This window comes from Panthera tigris, chromosome D1, assembly GCF_018350195.1.
Source record: "Panthera tigris isolate Pti1 chromosome D1, P.tigris_Pti1_mat1.1, whole genome shotgun sequence".
In the NCBI taxonomy this organism is placed as follows: domain Eukaryota; kingdom Metazoa; phylum Chordata; class Mammalia; order Carnivora; family Felidae; genus Panthera; species Panthera tigris.
Window position 1 is genome coordinate 18,751,800 of NC_056669.1, and position 17,821 is coordinate 18,769,620.

At 47.2% G+C, this 17,821-nt stretch overlaps 1 protein-coding gene across 1 annotated transcript in view; it reads left to right on the forward strand.

Moving 5' to 3' along the window:
- The window catches only part of SORL1 (sortilin related receptor 1), a 166,024-nt gene that overhangs the window by 75,325 nt on the left and 72,878 nt on the right, over positions 1-17,821 (forward strand). The window contains exons 13-16 of the mRNA XM_042959590.1: positions 9,115-9,293; positions 10,808-10,994; positions 15,172-15,300; positions 15,780-15,865. Coding sequence (XP_042815524.1) covers positions 9,115-9,293; positions 10,808-10,994; positions 15,172-15,300; positions 15,780-15,865 — 581 coding nt within the window. The remainder of the gene's footprint in view (positions 1-9,114; positions 9,294-10,807; positions 10,995-15,171; positions 15,301-15,779; positions 15,866-17,821) is intronic.

Genomic DNA, 17,821 nt, shown 5'->3' on the forward strand with positions numbered 1-17,821 from the left:
GAATGGGGGAGGGTCAGAGAGAAAGAGGGAGACACAGGATCCGAAACAGGCTCCAGGCTCTGAGCTGTCAGCACAGAGCCCGACGCGGGACTCGAACTCACGGACCGTGAGATCATGACCTGAGCTGAAGTCGGAAGCTTAACCGACTGAGCCACCCAGGCGCCCCTCTCATAGGAGATTTTTGATTGAATAGGGCTTTCCTCCTGGAGCCCCGAAAAGACAGTGCAAAGATTACATCCGGCAGTGCAGCTGTCTTTTCTGGACCTGAGTTCTGGAAGCAGCCCCTTGGTTCCAGAATGTGGGAGGTGGCAGTTAGCCCGCATGCTTGTGGCAGCATTAAGGCGGGGGGGGGGGGGTACCACTTACTGGGACGGTTGCAGAGAGAGTCATCCCTACCTGCTTCATTTTAACCCTCATGTGGTCTCTTCGGCCTTTGGGTTATAGTGAAGCCCGTGTTATCACCTGTTAATTGTTAAGAAACTGAGTGATGGGGTTCAAAAAATACAGTGCAGTTCATTTACTTTCCTTTAGCAAATGTTAATTAATGCCCCTTCTGTGTGCCAAGAAAGGTGCCAGCTGCCAGGGGCGGGAAAGTGAGGAGGAGGGCTCGTTTCTGACAAAGGGCAGTCTGCTCGAAGATACTCACAAAATCAGGTCATGAAAATAGAGTACGGGGTAAGGTAGAAGGAGCACACGGTGCTGTGGGAACACAGAATGGGGGCCAGGGAGAAGGAAGGAGAAGGAAGCCAGGAGAAGGAAGGAGGAGGAAGAGGAAGCTTGAGCGAGGTTGGTGTGCCATTTCAGGGTTAGAAAGACCTTGGCCAGAGAAGGTTCGGCATGAACCAGGGTGGAAGGTGTAAGCTCGAGTAGTAATAGAATGCAGACTGCAGGGAGGGGGCCGTGAGACATGGGGATTGAGGTCAGTGTAGGTAGGGGCTGGGGGCCGGAGGACCTTCATGCCTCCCCGGAGAGATCAGACTTGCCTTTCAAAGTCGGGGGTCCTAAAAATGCCTAGAGGGTTTTCAGTAGGGGAATGACAGGGCTAGATTCACGTTATGGAAAAGATGGCTCTGGCCAGCTGAGGAGGATGAACGTAAAAGAAGCAAGAGTGGAGGTGAGAGAGGAAGCTGGTGGGGGGACTGAGCATTTTGGGGGACAAACGTCTGCAGGGCTGCTTTTGACTAGGATGACGGGGGACGCTGATGAAACCCTTCGTAGAGGCGCAGGGGAAAGTGAGGGGAGCAGGCCCTGAAAGGCCATCAGAGGAATGTGGGTTTGGACACGGTGGGCTGAATGGCTCTGGGCTGTCCAAGGGGAGATGTCCAGCAGGAATCTGGACGTAGTCCGTCATCTGGGTTGGCCTTTCGCGAGTGCTTGAAAGCATTTTTATGGAAGTCCACCAGTCTTTCCTTGAATAGTTTGAGTCACGGGAAATTTACCAGATCACGAGGGGCTTCCATTTCACTTTGGGACAGTTTGTTCATGTCTCCATTCGCTCACCATTTTTATCCATTTATTCCTTTACGAATGGAGGTTCTCAGGTCGGAGAGAGCCCCAATTCTCCTCTCTCCGGTTTCTAGCGAGTAGGCTTAGTTCTGCCCCCAGGAGACGCACACAGAGGCCCTTTCCTCCTTCCCCTGAACACCTTTCAGTATCTGAGGCCCCTCCCTGTCCTCCTGTGTGTCTCCCATTCCGTGGCAGGTGGCTCCGGTTCCTGTCCTCTGATGCTGTGGGGTCCCGACCCTTCACCATCCGGGTCTCCTTTAGCCCACCTCACGATGTCAGTGCTTTCAAATGTGGGGCCCAGATCTGACCCCAACATGCAGGGATGAACACCAACGCAGCTCTGGACACCCAGTTTCTGCCAGTGAGAACCCAAGACTCTTTTTACACTTCTGACCGCCTCCCTACCTTTCTAGCTTCTACTAAATCATCTTGTAAAAACTGAGATATCAATTTACACGCCATGAGATGCTCAGATTGTAAATCCACCGTTTAGTCAGTGCTGGAGGATGCCTCGTCAAGATGCAGAAAATTTCCATCACCCCAGAAAATCCCTCTGTGCCCCTTCCTCCAATACCACCGCCCCCCGCCCCGCCCCTCCCCAGCTAGAGGCAAACTGATGGTCCGATTATATTTTTATCACTGTAGGTTACTTCTGCCGCTAGCAGAATTTCCTGTGTTTCTTATTTGGCTTCTGCTATTCAGCATCATATTTTTGAGATCCTATCTGTGCTGTGATCTCTATCAGTAGGTTTAGTTCAGTTTCACCGTGAAACCTACAGATCTTTTTTTTTTTTCTTATGGATTTTATTAAAGGCACGATTTTCTTTTTCTTTTTTTCTTTTAATTTTTTTATTTGAGTATAGTTGACCTACGATGTTACATTAGTTTCAGGTGTACAATGTCGTGATTCAGCATCTCTGTATGTTCTGCTGTGCTCACAAGTGTAGCCACCATCCGTCACTATACGACACTACTGTAATATCATTGACTTGAGACTATATTTAGTAGTAGTACTTTTATTTTATTAAAAAAGTTTAAAAAAAATTTTTTTTAACGTTTATTTATTTTTGAGACAGAGAGAGACAGAGCATGAACGGGGGAGGGGCAGAGAGAGAGGGAGACACAGAATTGGAAGCAGGCTCCAGGCTCTGAGCCATCAGCCCAGAGCCCGACGCGGGGCTCGAACTCACGGACCGTGAGATCGTGACCTGAGCCGAAGTCGGACGTTCAACCGACTGAGCCACCCAGGCGCTCCTAAAAAAGTTTTTTAACGTTTATTTATTTTTGAGAGAGAGAGACACACACACACACACAGAGCGCGAGTGGGGGAGGGGCAGAGAGAGGGAGACACAGAATCGGAAGCAGGCTCCGGGGCTCCGAGCTGTCAGCACAGAGCCCGACATGGGGCTCGAACTCACAGATTGAGCCACAGTCAGACGCTCAACGGACCGAGTCACTCCGATGCCCCCAGTAGTCGTAGTGGTATTTTAAAAGTTTATTCACTTTGAGAGCGAGAGAGTGAGCATGCGGGCAAGCAGGGGAGGGGCAGAGAGAGAGAGGGAGAAAGAGAGAGAAAATCCGGAGCAGGCTCTGTGCTGTCAGTGCGGAGCCCAAGGTGGGGCCCGGCTGGAACTCATGAGACGTGAGATCTTGATCTGAGCTGGAATCAGGAGTTGGACCCTCAACCGACTGAGCCACCCAGACGCCATGAGATTTTATTTTGAATAGGTGCGTGTAGGGTGGAAATGCCACCTTCAGCATTAATGGAAACTCCAGAAGGAAACTAGGGTAGTTAAACATGCAGCATACTTTCCTTTCCTTGCATCTCTGGGAGTACGTAGCTGTCTGTCTCCACAGACATAACCCAGGAGGCCCGTGACTTCCTTTGCTATCGTGTAGGAAAACAGCCTGAGGATGAAGACCACAGAGAGGAAAAATGATCAAGGGGTGGAGAAAACAGACTGAATCCCAGCGACAGCTTTGCCGTACTGAGGGGACTTGTGCCATTGGACTGCTCACATTCATGAAATAACGCATTCTTTTAATTAATTTATTTATTTTACCTCCAAGCCAGTTTGAGTCGTATTGCAACTTCATGATAAAGGCAGTATAACCCTTCACTAGCTGGGTAACCTCAGCAAATTACTTATCTTATGGAGACTCAGTTTTCTCATCCGTGGAAACGCCTCACAGTATTTTTAACATGGTAATTTAAACAAGGTAATTGATGCAAATAATGGAACGCATTATCTCGACTTAGAGTAGTTTTGTCACTACTTTTTTTCCTTCCGTATAGCGTTGTATTGGTTTCGGGTGTAGAATTTAGGGGTTTATCACTTACGTGTAACACCCAGTGCTCATCCCAACAAGCGTCCTCCTTGTGCCCATCACCCATTTGGCCCATCCCCCACCCACCACCCCTCCAGCAAGCAACCCCTCAATTTGTTCTCTATAGTTGAGTCTCTAATGGTTTGCTTCCCTGTTTTTATCTTACTTTATTTTTCCTTCCCTTCCCCTGTGTTCAATCTGTTTTGTTTCTTAAACTCCACATAGAAGCGAAATCATATGGTATTTAAGACCAGATTTTCTCCATCTGAGCAGGTGTCTGAGCAGGTAGGCTTTTGAAACAACATGGGAACTTTTTTCTCATGTTTGCTTATTCTTTTGATGTAATAAGAAGAGTGTTTTGAATCCTGTTTGGGCATTAATTGCATTACCAGTCCAATTAGCCTTGTAGGCTTTGCACATTTGATGGGTTGACCTTCCATATTGTTATTCATGTCTTTGACTAAAGCAGGGAGCAGTGTGGGGACTAGCGATCTCATTTGGGGTTGGGTTCACACCATATATCGGCAATCAGCACACCGGGACTTGTTTTCCCAGCGGTGAATTTTATCTAGCTGTGTGGTCCATAGAGATCCTTATGAAAAAAGAACGTTCTCTATCATTGCCCTCTTCTTCAAATCAAGGATGACCTTGGGGCGCCTGGGTGGCGCAGTTGGTTAAGCGTCCGACTTCAGCCAGGTCACGATCTCGCGGTCCGTGAGTTCGAGCCCCGCGTCAGGCTCTGGGCTGATGGCTCGGAGCCTGGAGCCTGTTTCCGATTCTGTGTCTCCCTCTCTCTCTGCCCCTCCCCCGTTCATGCTATGTCTCTCTCTGTCCCAAAAATAAATAAAAAACGTTGAAAAAAAAAATTAAAAAAAAAATCAAGGATGACCTTGAGAAAAGGAAGTGGGATTCGATTGTTGTGTTGTGACTTGGGTGTGAAACCATGTGAGTCCCAGCCCTGACTTCCTTCTTTTCTAAGGTCTCTCAGATCAGCTGTTTCCATTCTTGAAACCATTTTTTAGTTCCTTTTTTTTTAAATGTTTATTTATTCTTTGAGAGAGAGACAGAGACAGAGAATGAGTGCGGGAGGGGCAGAGAGAGAGGGAGACACAGAATCTGAAGCAGGCTCCAGGCTCTGAGCTGTCAGCACAGAGCCCGATGCAGGGTTTGAACTCATGAACCACGAGATCATGGCCTGAACTGAAGTCAGATGCTCAACCGACTGAGCCACCCAGGCGCCCCCATTTTTATGTTCTTTAGGAAAGTAAAACTATTCTTCCTCCTCTGGGCTTCAAGAATCTCTGTTCTTTGTGATTCTTTTAGAGATTCTTATCTGCCATCGTATTTCTATTCTCTAGAACATTCTCTCTTTTGTACTCATTTTCTTTTAACGTCCCTGTCTTTTTTTCCTGCCTTGTCCAGTCTGAAGATCATTCTTGGTAAAGATACAACCAAAATAGAAATTGAGTGCTTCTGCCTTTTTTTCTTCTTTCTATTGTTACTATTTGTACCACTGACCATCAAAAGGACCCTTTCTGGTTCTTTATAGAATTTCTTGCTAATACTTTGTAGAATTTACTAGGCAACCAACCCACCATCCCACTGACTCACGAATCTATCACTAATTGTTATAATTTGAAGCATAATCTTTGACTCATTTTGGGTTTGTTTGCTCACGGTTGCTGCAGATTACTTGCCATCAGAATTATAACAGGAATTAACTAGCAGATAAGTACCGCTCTTTAATTTTTTTTGCCTTTGGTTGTATGGCTCTTTTCTTATCATGAACGTATTTAAAAATCTGAGTTCATCAAGGACCTTTCCGTACAGCCGCACATTAATGTCTCGAATATTACCACTTCCCTTATTTAGTGTATCTGTGTTATATTTATTTTACAAATTTATTACATTAATTATATTAAATTACCTTCCCATCCTCTTGAGAGTTTTGACCCTGGGATTATGTGTGTATTTTTTTTAACATTGAAAAAACTTTTTTTAAATTTATTTATTTTTGAGAGACAGAGAGAGATAGAATATGAGCAGGGGAGGGGCAGAGAGAGAAGGATAACCAGAATTCAAAGCAGGCTGCAGGCTCCAAGCTGTCAGCACAGAGCCCGATGCGGGGCTTGAACTCACAAACTGTGAGATCATGACCTGAGCCCAAGTCAGATGCTTAGCCTACTGAGCCACGCAGGCACCCCTATGTGTGTATTTTTATCTGAACATTTTCAATCCTCCAGTCCTGAAGGTTAGGGCTCTGATGGTCTTTCCTGACTGTAGGAATACACAGGTGACTTGGTTTGTTTTCTTGCAAGGCTGTTGTCATTTTCACCCCATCAATACATGTTGTTCTTTAGGGGATCAGAACCTGGTCTAGAGTAGATGTCTCCCTAACTGTTGCAGTGGTAATGTGACTTGCTTCTTTCCCGAAACTCGGAAAAAGCACCGCTTTCTTTTTTTTTTTTTTAATTTTTTTTTTTTAACGTTTATTTATTTTTGAGACAGAGAGAGACAAAGCATAAACGGGGGAGGGTCAGAGAGAGGGAGACACAGAATCCGAAACAGGCTCTAGGCTCTGAGCTGTCAGCACAGAGCCCGACGCGGGGCTCGAACTCACGGACCGTGAGATCGTGACCCGAGCCGAAGTCGGACGCTTAACCGACTGAGCCACCCAGGCGCCCCAAGCACCGCTTTCTAAATGCGCAGTTTGTTCTCAAATACAAGGCTCTGCTTGGCCATGTATCAGTCTCATCAAAGTGTCATCCCATCAGTCATCTGGGAACCTCTCAAGAAATGGGGTGCTTCATTTCCTAAGGTTATCGGGGGTTCAAGGAGCTCCTAAATAGAATTATGGGGCTGTGCAAATGGATGGACCTCCAACATTATCCCTGATAGCTCTCATCCTGTCTGGATAATAGGCCAGCTTTTCCCATTCATTTTCCTTTAAAAGTGATACTCAGCCGTTAGCTCATCACACTGGTGCAAGGAGAGTGAATGAGTTAACTTATCCCTATATCTGCTTCAAAATCAGCTTCAACCAAACGCAGTTCAACCAGATGAGGATTTCTCCTCTTTGGAAGATCCGTAGGGGAGTCACTTGGTCCTCGTTGACCTTCTTTATTTATGTTGCCTTGTACACCACTCCCCACCTCCCATTTAACCCGTGGCCTCTTGCAGAAGTACCCATTGTCGTCATCTCGATTTGGGAGAGAATGTTTGGATTGTATGATGTTGTGAAAAGATTTGTGTCAAGCATTCTTTGAGGAAGCAAAACTAAAATCTCAAAAATACAGGAAACGTGAAAGAGAAATTTTGCACGTAGGATTTAAGAGAGAAGCGAGAGCTGACACTGAAGAGAGCTCTAACTGAGTGGTTTCTCATGTTGAGCATCTTGGCCAGCTTCCTGGGAGGCGAAGCAAGTATTAGGTATTCCCCATCTCCCTCTGCGCCTCCCCTCCCCCTCAATACAAAAGATCATGAAAAATCAGCACAGTTATGTCAGTGCCGCCTATTTCTTTAAAGAGCTTGCTTTCGGGGCGCCTGGGTGGCGCAGTCGGTTGAGCGTCCGACTTCAGCCAGGTCACGATCTCGCGGTCCGTGAGTTCGAGCCCCGCGTCAGGCTCTGGGCTGATGGCTCGGAGCCTGGAGCCTGTTTCCGATTCTGTGTCTCCCTCTCTCTCTCTGCCCCTCCCCCATTCATGCTCTGTCTCTCTCTCTGTCCCAAAAATAAATAAAAAAACGTTGAAAAAAAAAAAAAAATTAAAGAGCTTGCTTTCTTGTTCTGCTGTCGCAAGAACAAGTCCTCCTTGGAGACTTTTCTCTGGACATATTTTTCCTCCACCTTAAAAATCTGTCAGACCGCGGGAAAAGGCAGAAGAATTGTATAAAGGACACCCACAGAACTTTGCCCGGAATCACCAGTTGCTAACATTTTGCCAGTTTGCTTTACTTCTGTCATCTATTCACCCTACCTGCCTGTCTGTCCATGTGTCTATCCTTTTGTCATTTGTGGATTTAAAAAAAAAATATTTATTTGTTAATTTTGAGAGAGAGAGCATGAACATGAGCGGGGTAGGGGCAGAGAGAATCCCAAGCAGACTCCACGCTGTCAGTGCAGAGCCTGATGCGGGGCTCAGGCTCACAAACTGTGAGATCATGACCTGGGCTGAAATCAAGAGTTGGATGCTTAACCTACTGAGCCACCCAGGCGCCCCTTGCTGAGCCATTTGAAAGAAAGTTGTAGCCATCGTGCCCCTTCACAGCTAAATATTTAAAACATGTATCACCAATACGTACGGGTATTTTCCTATGCACTCAGAATGCCATTATCACATCTAAGGAAATTCACATGAGCTCAGTGTCCCTTAGACACTGTATTTATATTTTCTCAGTTGTCCCAAACTGCTTACAGCTGCCTTCCCCCACCGGTCTGGGATGCAGTCAAGGTTTACACATTGCGTGTGGTCGTTAACACCTCTTTAGTCTCTTTGTAACAAGCCTTCCGCCTTTCTTGGTTGGTTTGTTAAGTTTTTCACGGCCTCACTTTTGTGTTGGAGGAATCCCGACCAGTGGCCATGGAGACCGTCCCACGTTCTGGATTTGTCCGGTTGTACAGAACGGCACATAGATGATATTCTCAACGCTTTATCCGGGAGGCACGTGACGTCAGGTTGTCCCATTGTTAGTGATGCTAACTTTGGTGACAGTTGTGACTCTTAACCCATTGTAAAATTGCATTTCCCCATTTGCAGTGAATGACTCATCTGTGGGTTGATGTGAACACCGTGGTCCCCATGTGAACCATGTGGTTGTAGCATTCAGTGGTCTTCTTTGCCTGACTCGGTCATTACAGTGCGGGTTATGGGATGGTCGTTTTTCTCATGCTGTCATTGTTTTCAATATGTATTGGGTAGCATTGTAGCATAAGAAAAGCATCTTCCCCCTTCCCTTTTCTCTTCCTTTCAGCATCATTCGGAGACCCCTGTCGTATTTCTATTGGCTGTATAATCTGTTACCGTCATTTTTCTGTTTTTGTGTTCAGATTTTCCCAAATTGGCCAGTTGGAGCTCCATCAGGCTGGCTGCTGTGTCCCTTTGCACTGACTCCGTTAGTCTCTTAGCACGTCCTTGCTTTCTGGCACAGCCTTGAAGGTTCCCTGCTCCGGCTGTTCCTCCAGAGAGTCCTGGCTCTTATCACTAGTGAATGTTACCTGGAAACCAAGCCCTTGCCCTAGAGACTTTAACTGTAAGTAAGAATCCTCTTACTCGTCCTTGGCAGATACAGTACCAATGAAGGGGAGACCTGGAAAACGTTCATCTTCTCCGAGAGCCCAGTGTTTGTGTACGGGCTCCTCACGGAACCCGGCGAGAAGAGCACTGTCTTCACCATCTTTGGCTCCAACAAGGAGAATGTCCACAGCTGGCTGATCCTGCAGGTCAATGCCACAGGTGCCTTGGGTAAGCCGCTGCCTCCTCGGCCCTCTCCATGGAGATATTTGTTGACCAGGGCATCGGCTTCGACACTCTGTACTCGAGAGAGTCTGTAGCCGTTGAAGGAGACGGACACGTATGCAGTAAGCGGTTGGGAAATACAGAGGTAGTTACTCAGACAGTTCTTAATAGGAGCAGGTGTTAGGTCTTGTTAGGTGTTTCTGTCTAGTCGCTGGCGCATAGTAGGTCTGCGTGTGTGTGCGTTGAACAGGTGAGTAAATGAAAAACATCCCTCCACATCAGCAGTTCTGCTTTGACAGACTCAGTGGGTGACTCCCGTGTGAATGGCAGTGTGCCCCATGATGCAGGGACCTCTCAGCCGTCTAGGATCTCATCTGCCGTCTGCTAGTGTAGGCACAGGATGTGTAAGTAAGCAGGGAGAAGTGTAATCCAGAGTCTTTCTTCCTCCCCCGTTCCCTCTGCAGCCCTACTCTTTCCTCCCCTTTCTGCCTCAGCCGACATCATTCCAACTGTCTGGAACATCCCCTCTGCTACCCATTCCGTTTCTCCTAGTCGAGATCCTTTTCACGTCTCAGGATCCAATGCACTTGGCCGCTGATATCCCAGCCAGAGGACCCCCACCCCCCGCCTCTCGTCCGTGTCCAGAACATGAGCCCACCCCTCACGCCGTGAATTACAACTTGTGTCTGTCACCCTGTTTATATCACTCCCCATCGACTAGATTACAAGGGTCTTAGGAATAAGAACCTGTCTTGTGCATTCTGTATTTTCCGCCCACCGAACAGCCGGAGAGCCTTGCAGCCAGGGCTTAATAAGTAGTTGCTGATTTGAATGGCATTGAGTTGACGGCTGTTCATCAGTTTCAGGCAGCATGCAATCTGACACGGCTATAAAAAAGACGCAGAGTACCAGTATAGACGTAGGTATACTTTGGAATTCCCGTAGAAGCCACTCTGCTTAAATTCCAAGTGAGTACGGGTGGATGGAGTGACCGTCCAGGTTGTCTTACCATTTCTCAGCCCCTCCTTCCGTGAATCTTCCACGAACTTTCTTCCAAGCAGTGACAGCGGACTCTGTTGCTCTTGGGCCATTCCTTCCAGGTGTGCCCACCCTACCCCCCCAGAAAGCAGGCAGGAGACAACACCCCTGGGTGGCACCATCTACCAACGATTCGGCGTAACTCCCTGGGGGATAGGCACCTCTGATACCCATTTCTAGAAGGCACTGCAGAATCTGCTAAAATATTTCAGAAGTTTAGAGAGTGCCAAAGGTGGCTTGCTTCTTCCCAGACTTCTCAGACGAATGTCTGTGTTTCAGGCGGTACCATTTTCATTTGCCTGGGTGCCTCCTGGCGTCAGAGCAAGGTGATCAGGGGCTTGGGACAGTTCCCGAGGTCTGCATGCCCGCTGAGAAGCACCGGGATGAGCCGGACGTGGGTGGCGGGGCTGAGGGGCGGGGAGGACAGGAAGGCCCACGTGGGTGTCCCTCGGACGCTTCATGCCGCGTTTCCTTTTCCTCAGGGGTTCCCTGCACGGAGAATGACTACAAGCTGTGGTCACCGTCTGATGAGCGGGGCAACGAGTGTTTGCTGGGACACAAGACTGTGTTCAAACGGAGGACTCCCCACGCGACGTGCTTTAACGGAGAGGACTTTGACCGGCCCGTGGTCGTGTCCAACTGCTCCTGTACCCGAGAGGACTATGAATGGTGGGTTCTTCCTGGATGCCTGGGGACTGGGTTGTGTCTTCCTCAGCAGTGTTACATACAGGCTAGGGCATGGTCCCTTCCCTGAGGGAAGGAAGGCGATCATAGGAAATATATATTTCCTTTTTTTTTTTTTTAATTTTTTAAAATTTAAATATAAATTAAATTTATATTTAAATTTAAATTTTAATATAATTAAAAAATATATTTATATATAATATATATATTATAATATTTATTATTTATATTATATTTATATTAAAAATTTTAATCTTTATTTTTGAGAGAGAGAGAGAGAGAGCGAGCGAGCAGGGGAGGGGCAGAGAGAGAGAGGGAGACACAGAATCCAAAGCAGACTCCAGGCTCTGAGCTGTCAGCACGGAGCCCGACACGGGGCTCGAACCCACGAATGGTGAGATCATGACCTGAGCCGACGTCAGACGCTTAACTGAATGAACCACCCAGGCGCCCCAGAAATAAAGATTTCTTAAGAATTTTTGATGTGCCAAGAATGGTGCTAGGCACTTTTTATATAGGTTATTCCATTTAATTCTTATAGCTACGAAATGTGGGAGAGGAGTTACATCCTAGGGAAGCTGCCATAGTTTATTTAGGAATGGATCACTCTGGGATTTATTTCTAGGAGGGCGGCTTCCAAAGGGAACACACTGAAGGTTCCTGTGTAAGTAACTCCTTTTCCTTAGAAGCCCTATCCTGTAGGGAGTGTGCTTCTTTTTTTTTTTTTTTTAATTTTTTTTTTTAACGTTTATTTATTTTTGAGAAAGAGAGAGACAGAGCATGAACGGGGGAGGGGCAGAGAGAGAGGGAGACACAGAATCTGAAACAGGCTCCAGGCTCCGAGCTGTCAGCACAGAGCCCGACGCGGGGCTTGAACTCACAGACCGTGAGATCATGACCTGAGCTGGAGTCGGACGCCTAACCGACTGAGCCACCCAGGTGCCCCTGGGAGTGTGCTTCTTTATCTGCAGTGAGGGAATGTCAGTGCATGTATATTTGTATACTCATCAGTCCTGGAGCAGAGTACCCAAGGCAGGGCTGAGAATGGTGACAGCAGAAGAAATGACAGGTCCACAGATAACTGTGGCCAGAGAGGGAAAGCCGCACGTACCTTGGAGGAGGAAGGGGTGCCTTTATTGTGATTGTTGGCAGGAAGGAGGAGACTGATTTGGGGCTTGGAAATCAGGAAGTTCCTGGAGGAGGCACTGTTAGAGATGGAAGCACCTGGATTTGTGGACGGGAGCATTCTGAGAAGATGTGGCAGCACTAGGGAGGCGGAGGGGTGGTGGGGAGGTCATTGGTAGTTTGGTTCGGATGCCTTGTCGGTATGAAGTGGGGTCAGTGAGGGGAACTGAGGCTGGTAGGTAAGGGTAGAGACAGGGGTGTGGACCTTATTCTGTAAGCATCAGAGGGTCTTTGAAGGCTTTTGAGGAGAGTCGCTGATCAGAGCAGAGCTTAGCTTTGGAAGATGATTCTAGCAGTAAAACACATAGGGTCTGGGAGCCCGTAGGCAGTCCCTGGTGCCTGTAATCCAGCATGAAATCACCCCAGGCTGGGCGGGGCTGTCAGTAGAGAGCATGGGTATCGAACTAAGCACGTCACTCACTTCTCAGCCACTGCCATTCTCAGAACAGCTAAAGTTTGCTTTAGGAAGCCACACTTATCTCGATGAAAGCCAGAAGCCTCTGATATGTTCTAGCCTGAGGTTGGAACAGGGACATGGGGTAAACGTCCTAGGCTTTGCGAGCCCTGCGGTCCATGATGGTGGCTTGGCGACTGCTTGTGGGAGCACAGAAGCAGCCATAGGTGGATGGGCATGGCTGTGGTCCCAGAAAGCTCTGTTTAGAAGAACAGCTAACCAGATCTGGCCAACTCCTGCCCTAGACCCATGCTTCTGAAAGTCGAGCTTGCATATGAATCACCTGGGATCTTGTTAAAATGCCAGTTCTGACTCCAGTTCTGGGGCTCTGTAGCTGGTGCCCTGCTCTGGGTGATCTGAGCTCGCTAATCTGCCAACCCATCCTTTGAACAGCCGGGTTTTAGACCGTACAGGACGTGCATTCTCTTTGAAAGCCGTGTGGTCCTGAGATAACGGCATAGAGCCTTGCAGTGTAAAACCACAGAGCTGTTTGACGTTCCCAGGGTTGTCCGTTCAGTGCCCCTTTGCTACCTTGTGTTCTCTCTTAGATGCCCCCAAATTGTAAATTCTAATCTGAGAGCTTTTGCTGGCCTGAGGTCCCCTGACTGTAGAGGCCCTATTCATGGAAAAGTTTGTAAGGCTCTCTCTCTTCTCTCTTTTATCCTAACTACTTTAAGACAAAAGGAAATAATAAACATGTAAGAAACCCTAACAACTCTCCTTTGTTTTTGGTTTGTTTTCTTAAAGACCCCTGCTGTGCTTTTTCTCTAAAATCTGCTCCCTTTCTACCAAAACCACAACAACAGCCAACAACCAGAGGCTGGTGTGCCTTCTTGGTAAACTGGCTTAGCTCCCACTGGTCTCCCATGCTCATCCCAGCTGACTTGTGGAAACCCACTAGGGGCTGAGGGTTCAGTTTGGACGGGGAAAACCACCTGTCTTGCCTCTCACAGAGGTGGGCTTTAGGCCAGATGAGATCGTGAGGGTGATGACCCATGAAAATGATAAAGGATGTATTGATTTCAAGGCCTCTGATTGTGTAGCTGCTAGAAAGGAGCTGGCTGGACTGTGTGGCTCCTGGAAATGTTTGGGGGCTTGGACCGCGGCAGTGAGGACGGGATGGTCTGAGGGAAGACTGTAGGAGGGGAAATGAGAATGAGTGAGCTTGTGGTTTCCGTGCATTAGTTCAGCTGCCAACTGACAGCTACATGTGAAAGTCTGGTTGCTTCTGACGGTCCTTTCTGACCTCTCTGGAAAGCCCAGCCACTGGCCCATATGTTCCTTGATTTCAGAGTTAGTTTCTTTCGGAAGCTGGGCTTAACCCTCCCAACGTGTGTTCACGGCCTATTAGGCCGTGACCTACAGATTGCAGAAGCCTAAGAACAGGTGCTTTGCCATTGGAGGCAAGTAAATAATTAGGTAATGCTCCACCTAGCCCCCAAAAAGATCGTAAGCAGCCGTTCGGTAAAAATGACCTGATTTAATGAATGAGACGTGTTCCACACAGTCATAAAACTCTCCCTTCTGAAAAATTCCTACAAATTGCTGAATGTCGATTGTGGCGTAAGGAACCCACAGACCACTCAGCCCCGTACCTGTTAACGCTTCTCGTGGAGAAAGTGTTTAATAAGTAATTCATTGGTCTGAATAGAGTAAAGGAAGCCTTTCTTTTTTTTTTTTAATTTTTTATTTTTTTTTATTTTTTAATATATGAAATTTACTGTCAAATTGGTTTCCATACATAAAGGAAGCCTTTCGAGTAGAGCATGTCAACGTGGAGAATCTCTTTGAATTCGAATTTCGGTTTTGGGCCGGGCTTTGGGACGTATACAGTGTAACTACCTCCTCTTGGGGTTGTTCACTGCGGTAAAGGGCAGAGTCAGGACTAGACCTACTGTCCCTGGTTCCTACTCCAGCTCCCCCCCCCCCCCCCCCCCGCCTCGCCCCCGAGCTGAGTATTTTGGCAGAGATGTGGCCCCCAAATTGTGGAAGGTCTCGTGGGCCAAAGTGTTGTGTCCTAAAGTACAGGATGAGACACCCACGGTGATTTTAGGTAGTGCATGGACATGGTCTTAAATAACGTTGAATCATTCATTTAAAAAAGGTGAGTCTTTTAAATTTCCTTTCTAATGCTTGTCAGCATGTCAAGGAGAAAGTATCCCTGAGTGCTGGTAACTCTTTAACATTTGCTGGTCCCTCTTAACAAAGAGAGGGCAGACCCAGGGCCTTTGGGTGGGGAGCTAGATCCAGCTAAAAAAAAGTAATATTATTTTGTTTCTGGTGTAATGATTTGTATTGCCTTTGTCTGTTTTTGGCATATGATCGCGGTTTGCCAGTCGTGGTTCAGATACAACGTTTCTATTGAAAGTGTGTTAGCATAAAAAAGGGAGTGTTCTTCAAAGGGACATGTTTAGTAACTTACAGTAAGTTGGTAGGCGTTATGGGAGAAGTCACAAGAGTTGGTATTGACACGCCCCAAGTACACAAGCCATTGGCCCTAACAAACCCCGATTGCCTTTGCAGTGACTTTGGCTTCAAGATGAGTGAAGATCTGGCATTAGAGGTCTGTGTTCCGGATCCTGATTTTCCTGGGAAGTCATACTCCCCTCCTGTGCCTTGTCCTGTGGGTTCTACATACAGGAGAACAAGAGGGTACGTACCCCAACGTGCTGGGGACATGTCTGCACTGGGTTTGAGAGAGCAGAGAAAGCCACCTGGGCTCCTTTCGTACTCCCACTGCTTGGATTCGTAGCGGGTCTCAGGTAGCTTGGGCAATATTTAGAATTAGGATGTTTACAAACGCTTCTACCCTCTGTGAGAAAAAAATGCAAACCCGTAAGCTTCTCTGTAGCTCTAGCTATATGTTAAGTCATAAGCTTCAGCAAGGACACATCGTCATAGGACTTCGTGGAAGGGATACATGTATACTCTTGCCCGGGACAGTCTTCCCTGTTATCTGGGCTTCCCGGTGTAATTATAAGCAGAACCAATTGAGAATGATGAAACATCCTCTTGTTCTATAGGGAAGTGAAGAGATGGATGTGGATAGGAAATAGGTTTCCAGGTATGAAGACTTAATGGCTGTTCTTGGATGTGTCTGACCTCTTGCTCTTGGGGCGGGGGGGTGACAGCTATCGGAAGATTTCTGGGGACACTTGTAGTGGAGGAGACGTTGAAACACGGCTGGAAGGAGAACTGGTCCCGTGTCCCTTGGCAGGTAAGAGGTGGCTTCTTGCCTTTGAGTTCTTGAGACGTCATTGTAGTGTCCTTATGATCTCACGTTGGTCCAGTCTTGTGGCCCTTCTAACTCAGTGGTAGAAAAACATAAGAATTACAAGCATCACAGACCTCCCCTTTTCCTCTAACCTTGGTATCCAAACCAAATTTATAGCCTTATGCTTGCATAGGAATAGAGAGTAGTTTTTTGAGGGAAATCCCTTTTGGTCATTGAAAAATGTTTATTCGGCATCTCTTGTGTCCTAGGCACGGCGAGGGTCTTTTGTGTGTTCCTTGGTCTGTTTGTCAGGGTTGGAACATAAAGAAACTATGGCTCTTTGGGAAGTAGCAAAGTGGTCTATCTTCATTTTTATGATAATAATTATAACGAATACTTGAATGGAATTTCACACTTTTAATGTACTTTTCCTTGTGTTGCCATTTTAATCCTTATCACCACCCAATGAAGCAGATACTATCATGAGTCCGCTTTTTTTTTTTTTTTTTTTTTTTTTTAACGAAGAAGCATGTTCAGAGGAGAGGATGAATCGACCTGTTTGAGGTCACGCATCTGGTAAGGGACAAAGTTCAAATTCAGACTCTTAAGCCCCATGCCCTTCCTTGGCCATCGCCCCAGTGGCAGATGAGTGTCATTCGCATTATTTTAGGTGACCGTTATGCATGCCCATTGGGAAAACGTTCTTTGGAGCAAGGGTTCGCGCTGTAAGGGGACGGTGTGGTCCAAACGTGCGTTAAGTTGACTGAGCGGTGATGGCACAGGTATTTGCAACCCAGGCAGGAGACGATGATCCCCTTGCAAAGAGTTCACCTCCCGGCCTCTTTTTTCTTCCCTCCTCTGTTTCCGGTTCTTGTTCTTGCAGAACTTCCTTATTCCCTGTGAGCCCTTCCTCCTGCTCTTACCTCTCGGTGAAGGTGGATGGTTGGGGCTGCTTGGACCCGTGGTGGTGGTGATGGGGTCTGATGGAACAGCCATCGGCACCCCGCTGAATCACGAGAAGCGCATGGCCCTCCGCAGACGGGGCAGAGCGCCCCCCTCCATTGCTCACCGCTTGCCAGCGTTTGCCCCGGTGTTTTTCATGCTAAGCTCATTAGTCCCTTAATTTAATCTTCCATCATTACCAGAGTCATTAACGTCCCTCGCTGTGGAGACTTCAAAAGAACACGGCTTCAGCAGATTCCTGCAAATGAGCAGATAATATTCAAATATGCTCCTCACGAGAGCTGTTACTGATGAGGGTTTGGGTTAGTAGGGTTGGAGTGGTTGCTCTCAAGGGCTGGAGTGCATACTTTCATAATAAACATTTCTGAAGATACTTCTGTAAGGGACAAAACTGTGTGGAAAACCACCTAAACTGGTAAGAGAGCTGTTTTCTTTGCTGAGAGGAGAAAATAGAACAGGGACCAAAGTAGAAAAAAAGCACATTTGTAGTGTAGACCACCTCCCAAATGTAAAAAAAAAAAAAAAAAAAAGAAAAAGAAAAAAGACGCATGGCACAGAAGGCAGGGGCGTACCAGGAAAGGAAAGGATGGTTTCCTAGGGCTGATGGGAACCACAGCATCTTTGTAAAGATTGAGGTAATCTGGGCATCTGGTAATCTGGGCATCAGTTTTTTTTTTTTTAATGTTTATTTTTGAGAGAAAAAGAGAGCATGAATGGGGAAGGGGCAGAGAGAGAAGGAGACAGAATCTGATAGAGGCTCCAGGCTCTGAGCTGTCAGCACAGAGCCCCACGTGGGGGCTTGAACCCACAAGCCATTAGATCATGACCCGAGCTGAAGTCGGACACTCAACTGACTGAGCCACCCAGGCACCCCTGGGCACCCTTTTTAAAAATGAAGTCGTCTTCCTTCCTTTATGAGGACTGTAATAACACAGATGTCTGGGCTCTTCCTAGGCTGGGATTGGTCAAGAATTCTGTTCCTTTCCTAAGCACTGA